Below are 14,091 nucleotides of genomic sequence, written 5' to 3' on the forward strand. Positions count from 1 at the left end.
CAAGCGCCAGGACTAGCAAAAAAAAAAAAAAAAAAAAAAATTTAGGCCTCCAACTTAGCTCCCACTCCTCCTAAATCTGGTTCCCCTACTCCACCCTCCACTAGCAGCTTTACTTTCCCACATTGTCCCCACACCCATGACCTCTAAAGCTACAGTAAAAACTACTTCCAATGTCACAAGGTCAGCAGAGGTGGTCCTAACTCCTTACTTACCTGCCTCCCAGTGAGCCAGCGCTCAGGTCGTAATTTATGTGGCTTTCCTTTTGGTTCCCTCATCCTAGACCTACAAAAACACTAGTTTTACAGGGAAGAGAAGAACAAGAGAAAAGAAATGTAATCCTAAGATCACAGTTGACAATTACAGCCATATGGTTGTCTACAAACAGCAACTACAGGCAGGTTAAGTTAGTTTAAAATTTTATTTTTTTTATTTTTTTTAATATTTTTATGTAATAAAAAGTAAAAGTCCTTGTCCAACCATCCTTGTGGGGCATCTGTCTGTCTCTCACGCAGGTCTCAAGTTAATGGGGAAGAAAAGAACAGAGGGGCCCAAGTTTGCAGTTATAAATAATAGAAAATAAAAGATCTTCCGTCTCCAGCGGGGGGAATAGATGGAAAGATGGGAGGGCGAGATTAGGTGGGAACTGGCAGGGGCAGAGCAGGAACCTCCCCCACCCCTGCGGGACCCTGGCCTTGCCCACTTCAAGGTCTCTCCCATTCAAGGTGCTTGGCAGGAATTCCCCAGCTCCCCTGGGGAAAGGGGAATTTGGGGGGTGGGGTGGGGGGCTGGGACTGGTCCGAGCTGCTGGGGGAAGAGACATAGATCACTCTTCCCTCCGCTCATGGAGGTCTCAGGTCGCGGCCAGGACAATCTTCAGTTCCCCGGGGGGTGGAAGGGGAGCTGCTGGGAGGGATGAGATTGAACTGGTTGGAGGGGAAAGAGAAGAGAGCAGGAGCATTAGAACCCGAGCAGCTGTCCCTCCATCAATGCGTCCGGGGGGCTGGGGAGGAGTGGGGAGGAGCGGCCTCCTTAAGGTGTCTCATGGGGCTGGTCAGAAGCACAGGTCAATCGCTGTTTCCCAGTAAGCCAGAGCCCTTACTCGTGTGCCCAGCTCAGCCCCCCACACCCCAGCCTGGCCCTGTCTGCTGCGCTGACCTTACCTCGGCTAAGTCAGGAGGCAGTCGGGGTCACTGAGAGCTGGGGAGGCAGTGGGGAGGGGGGCTGCTGGATCACAACTGAGCGAGGACGGAGGGAAGCAAAGGACAGAGCCAGGAGCAAGCCCCTGGCGGCGGCGACTGTGGCTTCTGCCCACCCTACATACTTCACAGACAGGTGCAGGTCGGCGGGCGCCCTGTGGGACAGCCCTGCCTCCAAGACCCCTCACTCCCCACCCAGAACCCGTGCATCCTGCCCCACCTGCAGCCCCTCAGCTCTTCCATGCCAAATTCCCCCAGCTAACGAGAACTCACGAATCCTGTCATCGGCTCCTCCTGGAAATCCAGGCGCCTGGCCAGGCTGCTCACCTTGGGGGTGTCCGATGTAGGGATAGGGTGAGGGTGTGGAAGCTGAGAGTGCAGGTACCCCACTCGGGGGTACTGCGCCTTGGGGGGGCCCCCCATGGCCCTGGGTGGGGTGCAGCAGCATCACCTGGGGCGGGTGGGGAGCCCCAGGGTGCGGGGGCGGGGCTGCTGTGACTCCAGTTTGGACATGGGCCTGCAGGGGAGAGAGGACACAAGGAGCACTAGGAAGCCTGGTGGGCAGCACTCCTGCAAGGGTATCCAGCCACTCGGACAAAGACCCAGAAGCAGCAGTCCCCTGGCTCTTACCTGGGTAACATGGGCCATGTTGGTGAAGCCGTGGGGCAGCTGCTGGTGGGGATGGATGGCATATACAGCGGCTGGCTGGGGGAAGCTGCTCTGAGGGGACTGGGCAGAAGGTCCCGGTGGCAGAGATGGTGGCGTGCCCGTCAGGGCCCCTGGGTGGTACAGATTCTGCTGTGGCTGTCCACTGCCCAGGTGTGGGGCCTGTCCCGCCTGATGCTGTCAAGACAGAGTAGATAACATTGAGTACCACACACTCTGGCTGACCCCGTCTCCCAGAGAATCACCCTGCTCCACTCTCTTCCAGCCACCCATTTCTGCCCCAACTACTCAAACCCCCTGACAGCAGGCACCTGGACGGGACTGGGGGCCGCATGCTGGGACTGCGGCTGGCTCCCAGTAGGCGTGGTGGCCGGCTGCGGCTGGTGAGCATGGAGCTGCGTGGCATGGTGTGGATAGGACTGGTGAACAGTGGCTGCAGTGGAAAGGAGGGAGACTGAGTGCTGAGCACACCAGAGAGGTGAGGAACATAGCCCAGGGCAGGGCAGGGCAGGGCAGGGCAGGGCAGGGCAGGGCAGGGCAGGGCAGGGCAGGGCAGGGCAGGGCAGGGCAGGGCAGGGCAGGGCAGGGCAGGGCAGGGCAGGGCAGGGCAGGGCGGGGCGGGGCAGGGCAGGGCAGGGCAGGGCAGGGCGGGGCGGGGCGGGGCGGGGCAGGGGTACTCACCATAGAGGGCTTGGGGGGTGGGCTGCTCTGCAGAAGGGTACTGAGGAGTGGAGGATGACACAATGGCCGGGGGGTGGCTACCCGACGTTAGCATACGTTGGTTGCTTTGAAGCATGGGGGCAAACACCGGCTGGCAGGACGAAGAACAAGAGCACTCAGCACTTGCTCAGTGACCATGTGCCCAGCACCGCTTGGGGCTCAGCAGTTCCCTCTACTCATCTAAAATCCACATTAACTCTGCCATGCAGATGTCACTTTACATTTAAGATGCAGGATGACAATAATGCTTTGCAACAGACATGAACCCCACCAGAGCCAACTGCCCAGCTAGCCACTACCACCCAGAGCTCACGGCCTTCTCTCCTCTATTGCTCCTGTGCCCCAGTCACCTGTGAGGGGTAGTGGGCCATAGGCTGCATCATTGCAGGCTGGCCGGGGAACTGCTGCGGATTGTAAGGGATGTACGAAGAGTAAGGTGTGGCAGCCACCAAGGGTGGGCCAGCAGCAGCGGCCGCCTGCATCATGGGAGGGGCTGAGGCTGGCTGGTGTTGGTCCGAGCGCTGAGCGGGGAGAGAGCCTGCGCAGGGGAAGCAAATAGAGCAGAGCTCCAGCTCCATCGGCCAGAAGCTATCAGGCTGTCCCACTGGCTGTCCCTCCTCACCCTGCTCACCTTTTGCACCCCGGTACTTGCCCTGCTGCCCAGGCACTGAATTGGATACAGGATACGGATACATCTGAGGTGCCTAGGGACGAGAACAGACGAGGCTAAATGAAGGGCATGCTCACACACACACATCCATAATGGGCCTGAGCCAGTCTCTCAGAAACCAGTCTCCTACCTGCACAGCTGGTCCCATATGGATCTGAGGTATGTAGGAGATGTACTGTGGGCTGTAGAGCCCACTCTGGCCTGCTGTCAGCACCGGGATGGAGGGAGTTGAGTGAGTGCGAGGCCCTGGAGAAGTTGGAGTACTGGTAGATTTGTTCTGAAAGAGACAAGTTAGGACATTTTACTCCCACATGCCCAGCTCAGCCCTGCCTATGTAACAGTGCTGTGTGCCATGTGTGTTCTGCACATTCTTAATTAAGCCTCACAGTAGACCCTGAAGAAACAGGAAGAGAGACTATGCGACTTGTCATGTAGGCATGTCAGCTGGCTTAAGTAAAGCCGTCGCTCCAAATGACCTCAATCCAATGTTTTATGGGCCAAATACCAGGAACCAGAAACCCACCAATAGCTGCCAGACTCATGAGGACCCCTTAATGACCAGCGCTGGAGATCTTTCTTCCTCATCAATCCAACCCCTGCTACCCCCTCTTCCTACACATACACAGTGGCTCCTTTGCACCACCCGGCAAGCCCAGCACAATGGCAGCGAGTGCTTCCCCTCTGCTGCCCTCCCGCCCCACCTCTCCCATGTCTCCTATCTCACCACAGATAATAGAGGCTTTGTGGGATTAAACTCCTTGGCGTTGGGGTTCAACGTTGATTTCTTTACTTGTCTATAAGAGAAAATGTCATCAGTTTCATGGCCTGCCCTTCACCACCCAGCCCCCACCGGCCCCCACCGCACTCACTCAGCAACAGGGCCCTCATCTTTGTCATCTCCCTTGATAAGGCCCACTGGGGGGCTGCCAGTCTGGCTCGGGCAAGGTGGTGGAGGCTGCTCGGAACCCTCAGCGCCTCCTGCTGATGCTAGAGGTGCTTTGTCTTCTTTATCCGATACGGACTCCGTCTTCGAGGAGACTGGAGACCCCATGGACTCTGAAGTTAATAGACCATCGACCTCCTTCTCCTTCCCTTTGGCCTCCTCCTTTAAGATCCGGGGAGAAAAAGGATCCAGGCTGGTCTCAGGGGAGCTGGGGGGCTGAAGCTGGAAGGAGGAGGACACATACACATCAAGTACTGTCCAGTTGGCCCCAGGCCCTGCCTCCTCCAGGTCCTCCTAGTTTGAGCTCTTCTTTTTCTTTTCCACCCACTGGGTACTTTGCCTCTGATGCAGTTCTCACACTACTGCATACTGCCAAGCCCAGCTCCTTCCCATGCCATGCTCACCTTGAACTGGGCCCCAAACTTCCTTAGTTCTTCCAGTTGAAATCGTTTCTGTTCATTTTGAAGGCCAGAGACTAGGAGAAAAAGAGGAAAATATATAAATACATACATCACAACCAGGCTCTGGTAGCTCATGCCTGTAATCCTAGTTATTCAGGAAGCAAAGATTCTGAGTATCACAGTTCAAAACCAGTCTGAGCAAGAGTCTGTGACTTTTTTTTTTTTAAGTCTTTTTTTGTTGTTTTTTTGGTTTGTTTTTTTTTGTCGGTTGTGGCCTGAACTCTGGGCCTGGGCACTATCCCTCAGCTCTTCAGCTCAAGGTTAGCCCTCTACCACTTAAGCCACAGTGCCATTTCCAGCTTTTTCTGCTTATGTGGTGCTGAAGAATCGAACCCAGGGCCTCAGGCATGCAAGGCAAAGGCTCTACCACTGAGCCACGTTTCCAGCCCAAGAGTCTGTGAGACTCTTATCTCCAATTAGCCACCAAAAAACCAGAAGTGGAGTTGTGGCTCAAAGTGGTAGAGCACTAGCCTTTAGCAGAAAAGCTCAGGGACAGTGAGTTCAAGCCTCATGAACAACAAGAACAACAACAAAAATAGAACATGCATTCTTTTCACAGGACTCGTAACCCAGAGGACAAGAAACCAAGGAAAAACACAAGAGCTCTTGAGAACTCCAACAGGAATTAGGGTCAAAGGGCTGATAGAAACTGTTTCCAATTGCCAAGGAACTTCTAACTGAAATGCTCTCCCAAACAAAAAAGCATTAGGCTCCAGAGGAGTAAACCATTCTCACCTTTCCCAGCTATCCGGGCCAGGTCCTGGGGCTCCAGGGTCCTGCCAGGCTCCTTGGGTGGGAGTTCTTTTACTGAGAAGAGAGACATGCCTAAAGGTTCTCCTGTTCAGAACCAAATTGAAAATTGTCCACAGCCCTCAACCGTCTCGGCTCTTACCATCTGTGGGGGCCAGTGAGATCTTCGGAGAAGCTGGGGTAATAGAGCCTGCTCCAGGATCCACAACTGACGTGACAGGGATGGAGGCTGCAGAAGTTGCTACTGCCGAGCCAATGGGGGGCTCAGGACAAGGAGCTGAGATTGGGGCAGGGACAGCAGACTTGGGAGAGCGTGGGGGGTACATCCGTCCCACTGGAAGAAAAGGGAGAGCTGTTCGATGGTTACCGCTGGTCAATAAGCAGAGAATGCAGGGTACTTTCTAAAAGCTTACAAATCTCTTATACTAGGAGCCCAAACTCAAAGTCTACAAGGCCAAGACAGATAACATCAGGAGGCAAATGGCCTCAGTGTGCACCAGAAGGACCAGAAGGCTGCTATCATGCAGGATCAGTGCCGGCAGAACTTTCTACACCTCAAAAGAAATTGGACATTTCTATGACTTCTCCTGTATTAATAAGCTGAAAAATTAAAATCTAAACAAAATACATCTGCCAGCCACCATTTGCTAGGTTGGAATTTCTGTACTCTAGGGAAACGGAGAAACTCTCTTCCCAATAGGACAAATTCAACTTCTCCCCACTCCGGCATCTATCTTCAACCTGTTGCTCCTTCCACCATTCCACCTTATTTATTTGTCTCTGTATAAATTTCCACCCACTTCTTCACCCAGCATGATGAAGCTTTTACCTGCAGCAGGGGGTGGAACAGAAGCTTCTCCGGAAGGCCTACTGTTAGGTGAAGACAGAGTCTTAGCACCTCTCAGAGGCCGCTGTGCCTTGGGAGACATGCGGGAAGGACCTTAAAAAAAAAAGGCAAGAAGTGGTGCTGTGGCTCAAGTGGTAGAACACTAACCTTGAGCTGAAGAGCTGAGGGACAGCGCTCAGGCTCAGTTCAAGCCCCACAACCGACCAAAAAAAGGTGAAGAGAAACACAGAGCACCTGCTGTTATATCACCACTGATGCATTCAATCTCCTCCCAACCCACCTACTTATACACTTCCCACATTCTGTGGTGCAGAACTCACCTCCATTGATACCACGAGTCTCAGACCCGGGGCCGGGGCTGCTGCTGTCCAGGTGATGAGGACCACGAGGTGGCAGTGAGCTAAGGCCAGGCCGACCGCCTCGAGAACTGCTACACCGAACTCCTCCCCGGGGACCTTCCCGAACGCGCTGAGGCAAAGGGATATACTTCCCCTCCCTGAAGAAAGGTTCAAGTAAGGACAAAAGTGGCTATAAAATGCATTTTTGGCAACACAACACGCACACTCCTCACTCTGGCTACTTTCACTATCCCACCTGAAGTTCTGTCCCTCTTCAATGTACTGTGGTTTCAAGCTTGGGATATTACTACATTGCATCAACCCTGACACAAACCCACTGGCAGTGCTCAAAGCCTAAGTTCAAGCCCCAGGATTTGGGGGTGGGGGAGGGAGAGAGAGCTCAACAGGCTAGCCAAGTCCTTGGACCCCACTGTGAGAACCAAACAGCTCCAGATGCCCAAAGGCATTACCTGGATGCCAGGCTGGGGCTCTCCCGCCCTGACCCCTGCCGCTGGACTGCACTATGCTTTTCTTCCTCTGTGCGCCCATCCTCATTTTCCATGGCGATTCGTAGACGATACTGGGGACTCGACTCAATTTCTCGAGCCAGTTGGGCTGCACGCAGCTCCCGCTGACGGAACTCTTCTGAGTTGTCTTTTTCTAAGGGCACCCTGAAAGAACATCCATTATCAGCATTTTTAACAAGCCCACAGATACAGATATGTCAGTGTTTAATTTCTTCAACCATTATTTTTTCTTTTCCAGTGCTAGGAATCAAACTCAGAGCCTCACAAGTGTTAGGCAAGTACTCTGCCCTAGCGTAATTAGCATATTCATATATTCACTCACACAGTGCTCCTGGGTGTGAATTCAGGGTCTTGTGCTTGCCAAGGAGGCACTCTAACTTGAGCCACACCCCCAGCCCAGCCAACATATACTTAACATCTACTAGGTCCCAGGGTAAAGTACCAAGATATATCTGAATGTAAAGTTCACAATGCATAAATACGAGGGAAAAACTACAGAGAAACAGAAAACAAGTCACTATCCACAGTGTGGCCTAGTCAGAAAATCTTGTTTTTATTTATATCCTTTAAAAATGATCTTTTAGGGCTGGGAGGTTGGCTCAGTGGTAGAGTGCTTGCCTTGCATGCATGAGGCCCTGGGTTCGATTCCTCAGTACCACATAAACAGAAAAAGCCGGAAGTGGCACTGTGGCTCAAGAGGTAGAGTACTAGCCTTGAGCTGAAGAGCTGAGGGACAGTGCCCAGGCCCAGAGTTCAGGCCTCACAACCGACAAAAAATAAAAAAATAAAATAAAATAAAATAAAATGATCTTTTAAGTAGTTGTATAAAGGGGTGTTAATTCAACATTAGTTTATAAGCATAAAGTGCTTTGATCAATGTCTTTGAGGGAGCAAGTCACAAAGCAGACCAGGAGTGAGGCGAAGAGTTCCTTATATACCCATAAAAGCATGCAGAAAAACTATATACTAGGGCTGGGAATGTGGCTTAGTGGTAAAGTGCTTGCCTGCATAGCATAGATGAAGCCCTGGGTTTGATTCCTCAGTACCACAGAAAAAACCAGAAGTGGTGCTGTGGCTCAAGTGGTAGAGTGCTAGAGTGTTAAGTCTTGAGCAAAAGAAGCTCAGGGACAGTGTCCAGGCCCTGAGTTCAAGCCCAAGACTGGACAAAAAAAAAAAAAAAGAATTACATTCTACCAAGCAATTTACCCTCTCTATTGGTGAGCACACCCTCCAATGCCCCACGGAGGAACGCCAAGACACTTACGTGTAAGAGGAGAGACTGCTGTCGTAGGTGGTCTTCACGCCATAGTTCTCCTCATTGAATTTGAACATTTCATTGGGGTCCCATCCATTGGACTAAGGAGGGGAAAATGGGGAACGTTTGAAATCCGAAGGGAAAGGAATATTTGACAAGCCATTTTCTTCCATCACATTGCCAAACCCCAAGCAATATCAAGTTGAACTGCCAATGAGTAGCACAAACTTGTAAGTTTGAAGGCCTAGGACCTAACAAACCCATTTCTAGGTTTAAGGCCTAAGCAAGTCTAACATATTTGCACAACTTTATATGGTTCTAAAATAGCAATACTGGGCTGGGAAGGTAGCTCAGTGGTAGAGCGCTTGCCTTGCATGCCAGAGGCCCTGGGTTCAATTCCTCAGCACCACATAAGCAAAAAGAAAAAAGCCGGAAGTGGGCTGTGGCTCAAGTGGTAGAGCGCTAGCCTTGACCTGAAGAGCTGAGGGACAGCGCCCAGGCCCAGAGTTCAGGCCCCATGACCGGACCCCCCAAAAAAATAAAAATAAAAATAAATAAAATAGCAATACTTGTTAAATTTTACTTATTTACCTATTTGGTAAAACCTTAGGGTTTTGTTGTTATATAACTTAGGCCAGGCTTGAAGTCTACATAACCTAAGCAGCCCTCCTGCCTTTGCTTTCCAGGTACTGCAATTAGAAGTGTACCACCAAGCCAGATGCTAGTGGCTCACACCTATAATCCTAGCTACTCACAAGATTGAGACCTAAGGATTACAGCTTCTGTGAGTCTGTGGGACTCTTTTATAAACTACTCAGAAAGAGATGGAAGTGGCACTGTAGCTCAAGTGGTAGAACACTAGCCTTGAGCACAAAGAAGCTCAGGGACAAAGCTCAGGACAGAGTTCAAGTCCCAGGACCAGCAAAACACAAAAACAACAAAAATGCCACAAGTGTGCACCACTACACCTGGCTTGTGAGACTTCTATAAATAACAAAATAATGGTAACAAAACACATCAAAAAGGCAAAGAACAAGCCGGGCGCCGGTGGCTCACTCCTGTAATCCTAGCTACTCAGGAGACTGAGATCTGAGGATCACGGTTCAAAGCCAGCTTGAGCAGGAAAACCCATGAAAACTCTTATCTCCAATAAACCACTCAGAAAAACAGGAGTGGCGCTGTGGCTCAAGTGGTAGAGCCTTGAGCTGAACAGCTGAGGGACAGTGCTCAGGCCCAGAGTTCAAGCCCCATGAACGACCAAAAAAAAAAAAAAAAAGGCAAAGAATAAATACAGTTTGGTGTGTATTCATAATTAAAAGAAACAAACTAGTTCCATGTATAACACGAAAAGCTCAACAAGACAAGGAAAGCAAAATTTTCTGCAAACGAATACCAAAAAAATGTCAAAAGTAGTTGTTTTTAAGAAAAGAAATGGGCCTATATAGAAGCACTTTTTAAACCTGTAGTACTGATTTAAATTTTAAAAAAGCCACAAAGCAAATATCAACTCCCAATTAGTACACTGATAAGCTTTGTTTTAATATTTCCTAAATTTTTGTATTTGAGCACTATAAACAGGCAACAGTATTTCCCCTCCTCCTCTTTTCTAACAATCAACACCTGGTACAAAAAAGGAATCTCACTGCCAACAACCCCCATACTCTGGCTACCCCGCTGCTCAGGAAGGGAGACTATACCATGTCAGACTCGAGATCATAGTCATCGCTGTTGCTGTCACCACCCTCCCAGCGCTGAAGCACCTTCTCTTTGTGCTCGCCGTTCACTTTTGAGTTCATAGCAATGGCTGAGTCCGTGAACTTGTCTGTGGAGCAGAGTAGATAATCAGAAGTCAGGTGGTACCTGACAGCTTTCTTGCCTCTCAGTCTCACTCCAACAACACTCCCATAAGTAGTTAAGAAACAAAAATGGGCCGGGCACTGGTGGCTCACGCCTGTAATCCTAGCTACTCAGGAGGCTGAGATCTGAGGATCGCGGTTCAAAGCCAGCCCGGGCAGGAGAGACCGTGAGACTCCTATCTCCAATAAACCACCAGAAAACCGGAAGTGGCGCTGTAGCTCAAGTGGTAGAGCGCTCGCTTTGAGCTGAAGAGCTGAGGGACAGCGCCCAGGCCCAGAGTTCAAGCCCCACGGCTGACAAAAAAAAAAAAAAAAAAAAAAAGAAACAAAAATGGGGCTGGGAAAGTGGCTCAGTGGTAGAGACTTGCCTTGCATACATGGGTTCGATTCCTTAGCACCACATAAGCAAAAAGAAAAAAAGCAGGAAGGGGCACTGTGGCTCAAGTGGTAGAGTGCTCGCCTTGAGCTGAAGAGCTCAGGGACAGTGCCTAGGCCCAGAGTTCAAGCCCAACAACTGACCCCCCTCTCCCCCCCAAAAAAGGAAACAAAGACAAACAAAAAAACCCAGGGGCGGGCAGCAGTGGCTCTCGCCTGTAATCCTAGCTACTCAGGAGGTTGAGATCTGAGGATTGCAGTTCAAAGCCTGATCTGAAAGCAAAGTCCATGAGACTCTTTAACTTCAATTAACCACAAGACAACCTGAAGTGGTGCTGTGGCTCAAGCGGTAGACCGCTTGTCTTGAGCTGAAGAGTGCAGGGACAGCGCCCCACGGCCCAAAAAAAAAAAAAAAAAAAAAAGACTTCCCTCTACCCACAGAGTTGATCTGTCACCACAGCCTAGCACAATACCTTTAGTAGCATAATTGAAGTCAACATTTCGGAAGTGGACAAGCATGACATCACTTGGCTTAAACACCATGGTGTCTACAATGTCCTCACGACGAGGGCCACCCGCTGGCTCAGATGCTTTCCGGTGCACAGCATCTACTGCCAGCTCAAACTACAAAAGCAACATTGCCCAACAAACATAGGTCAGTATTAAGAAATATAAATGCAAAACGATGATCATTTCCCTTTTACCCTTTCTAAATCTTTCCCAATACTACATTCTCACATGCCCTGTGTGCTCCACTAAACTACAGGGCTTAGAAAAAAAGAAAAAAAATCTCAAACTTAAAATTTTAACTAAAAAACTTAAGGTCTACAAGAATGGTAAAAGTATTGTCTGATAGTTTTTCTTTAATACATCTTCCTTCCATGCAATTCCAAAAATAAGCCAACTTGAGTAAACTGACCTTTGAGCTCAGAGTCTTGAAAATGCCTTCATAGGTAGTGCCATTCTTCACCTTTACATCACAAGTGGAGCCCTAGGAGGGTGGGAAGGGTGAGAAGACCCCAAAAATCTCATGGATCTCATTCCTCAATCACCCTAGGCATTAAAGTCCTCACTTACCACCACAGCTGTCAGGAAATGCAGCATCCTGGAATTATTATAGACACCTTCAAACACCTGTCGGTAACATCAGATGGAGAGGAAATAAAGAAGCAGCCAGCAAACGCCAACTTTCTAAACGACCACTCACAGCTCCCTTGTCAGGCTGAACCACAAGTCTTGTTAGCCCATTTGTCTATCACTGCATCTAGCATGCCTTATATACCCATACGAATGTTATTTAGTTCTTCGTACTTTATACAAGCAGAAAAAAAGGCACTCACAGGTGACTGTGGGGGTCCCTTTCCTGTGCTCTGTCCCCTGTAAGGGAAAAAAAAAAAAAGGTCATTAATGGTAAATCCCAAAAGCACCTATCATGAAGTTGTTTAGTCAGTAAGGTTTCCAATCTCTCATGTAAATGAAGGAGTGGGCATTAAATGATAAAACATTTCCTCCAAATGACAGTTAAAAAAATAAAAAAAACCCTAAACCAACAAATGGCTGTCAATTGCTCTAAAAGCCAATACAACAGCCTGCTCACTTTCTTCAACGGGCCAGGGTTGACTTGTTTCTACGGACCGATGGCACAGTATTCTAAGAAGCAGTAACCCGCTCCGGACCGGGAAGGTGAAAAGCTCAGAGGTGCAGATGCACAGCTACTTAGCTCAGGCACATTACCTCCTCAAAGGAACAAACCATTTTCGGCAACCTTAGGTCCTCAACCCTGAGAGGAGGGCTATCTCCCTCCACACTCCACCCTTTCACCGTCATTATTCATTCGGCCTGTTACCCACACTGCAGGGGTCACCGATCGCCAGGTAACACTGCTCCTCGATGGCTGATGTAACCGGCGGTTGAGGAGGGCGGCGAGGGGGCCGTTGGCGGGGCCGGGGGACAGCGCAGCCGCAAAAGCCATCCACCGGGAGGCCTCGCCCGGTCTGCGCCTGCGCACTAAAGCCCACGGGGGCCTCTTCAACCCCCCCCCTCCCGCGAAAACGACCCAATGCGCCTGCGTGTGCACCGCCGCTCGCAATCGCATTGACACACCACCCCACGGAACGGTGCGCTCCTCGCCCGCCAACACCGGACGCACCTTTCCATGCACACTACCGGCCCCAGCCCGACGCGCGACCGGGACACGGATATGCCCGGGTCACAAGACGGAGCATCCGCGCGCACGTAGGCCAAGGGCGCGCGCGCGCGCCGGAGGTTCCCAGCCCGCAGTCCGCCCCGCCGGCCCTCCTTCCGCGCCCCCGCCCACTCGGCTCCCCGCTTACTGGCCAGACCGGGAAGGGGGAGGGAGCAACCCGCTCCAAGTCCCTCCCTCCCCATTGGCCAAACTGTGGGCCGCGCGCCCCCCTCCATTGGCCAGAGCCGGGGACCCCTTCCCGGAGCTGACACCTCATTGGCTGCAGCCGGGGACCGCGAGACCCCTCCGTGGTAATGGAGCCGGGGACCCCGATCGCCTCCTCGCCCCCCCAACGCCCCGTGCCCGCGATGCTGGCAGGACGCGCCCCGCCTCCCCACGGGGCCGCGGCCCGGGCTCGGCCCCCGGGAACCGAGCGCGGCTCCGGGATCCCGGATGCGACCCGCCACCCTTTCTCTCCAACCTGTTGGGACGCCCAGGGGAGCCTCCCCTCGGCTTCCCGGGGTTCCTCACCGCCCGGCGCCGCGGCCGAGGGCCGGGCTGGGGGCGCGCCCCACCGGAACCGCGCCGCCGCCTCCTGCCGGCAGCCCGGCTCCCCCACCCGGAAGCCCGCCCTCCTCACCTGGCGCTGCCGATGGCGGCGGCCCCCGGCCTCTCCTGATGCGGCGGCGGCGGCGGCGCTAAGATGCCTTCGGCTCCCCGGCGAAGCCCGCTCCCAGCCGCGGGCCCCAGGCAGGGGGAGGCGGTGACGGGAGGCCCCGGCGGAGCTGCCGTGACGGCCAGCGGCCCCGGGAGGCCGCCGTTGGGAGGGCTGGTGCCGCCGGGAGGCCGGCGGGCTACGGCCTGTTGCGTGGGGGGCGGCTGCTGGGGTTGGGAGGTCTGTTGTGGCGGCTGAGGCTTCAACATGATGGCAGCGTCCGGAAAGGGAATGAAGAGGGAAGGGAGGGAGAGAGGGGGCCGGGGTTGGAGCCCCGCCGGGGAGCGCGGGAAGCGGAGGGGATCGGGAAGCCGGGGACCCGCCGTTGGCGGGCGGGCTGGGGGGGGGGGGAGCCCCGCGGAGCCGGGGATAGGTAGAGAAGACCGCGGCGCGAGGGAGCGCCGCGAGGCGGAAGGGGAGGGGGGTCTCTCGGGCCGGAGGAAAGCGAGAGGGTGCGAGTCGGGCCTGGCGCGCGTGCGCGTCGCCGGGAGGCGGGCGGGGGAGGAGCGGGCGGGCGCTCCGCAAGGGGAGGGGCGCGAGGTGGGAGCGCGGCGTGAGGCGACCGGGGCGGTTGGCTCCGGTGGGAG

At 52.9% G+C, this 14,091-nt stretch overlaps 1 protein-coding gene across 22 annotated transcripts; it reads right to left on the bottom strand.

The window, feature by feature from the left end:
• Nucleotides 1–399: 399 nt before the first annotated feature.
• On the bottom strand, nucleotides 400–13,869 carry LOC138841711 (ataxin-2-like protein). 22 transcript variants are annotated; one of them, XM_070042501.1, is made up of 24 exons: nucleotides 13,430–13,868; nucleotides 11,945–11,981; nucleotides 11,682–11,738; nucleotides 11,524–11,595; nucleotides 11,078–11,228; nucleotides 10,071–10,195; nucleotides 8,383–8,474; nucleotides 7,062–7,262; nucleotides 6,574–6,749; nucleotides 6,236–6,346; nucleotides 5,549–5,758; nucleotides 5,392–5,463; nucleotides 4,600–4,670; nucleotides 4,122–4,417; nucleotides 3,977–4,046; nucleotides 3,383–3,529; nucleotides 3,214–3,286; nucleotides 2,933–3,120; nucleotides 2,544–2,673; nucleotides 2,174–2,295; nucleotides 1,827–2,039; nucleotides 1,470–1,713; nucleotides 1,161–1,320; nucleotides 400–900 (listed from the first exon to the last, which is right to left on the bottom strand). In XM_070042501.1, exons 1-23 carry the CDS (start codon nucleotides 13,711–13,713, stop codon nucleotides 1,166–1,168), a joined length of 3,297 nt encoding a protein of 1,098 aa, XP_069898602.1. In that variant the 5' UTR covers nucleotides 13,714–13,868; the 3' UTR covers nucleotides 400–900; nucleotides 1,161–1,165. The 22 variants fall into 22 exon arrangements, with proteins under 22 accessions (XP_069898602.1, XP_069898621.1, XP_069898613.1 ...); XM_070042520.1 differs by having other exon boundaries at nucleotides 1,161–1,197; nucleotides 1,524–1,713; nucleotides 13,430–13,867; XM_070042505.1 differs by having other exon boundaries at nucleotides 836–923; nucleotides 4,122–4,357; nucleotides 13,430–13,869.
• Between the last annotated feature and the right edge of the window lie 222 nt (nucleotides 13,870–14,091).

The sequence above is a fragment of the Dipodomys merriami genome, unplaced genomic scaffold (genome assembly GCF_024711535.1).
Source record: "Dipodomys merriami isolate MVZ:Mamm:240054 unplaced genomic scaffold, mDipMer1.0.p SCAF_328, whole genome shotgun sequence".
Taxonomy (NCBI): domain Eukaryota; kingdom Metazoa; phylum Chordata; class Mammalia; order Rodentia; family Heteromyidae; genus Dipodomys; species Dipodomys merriami.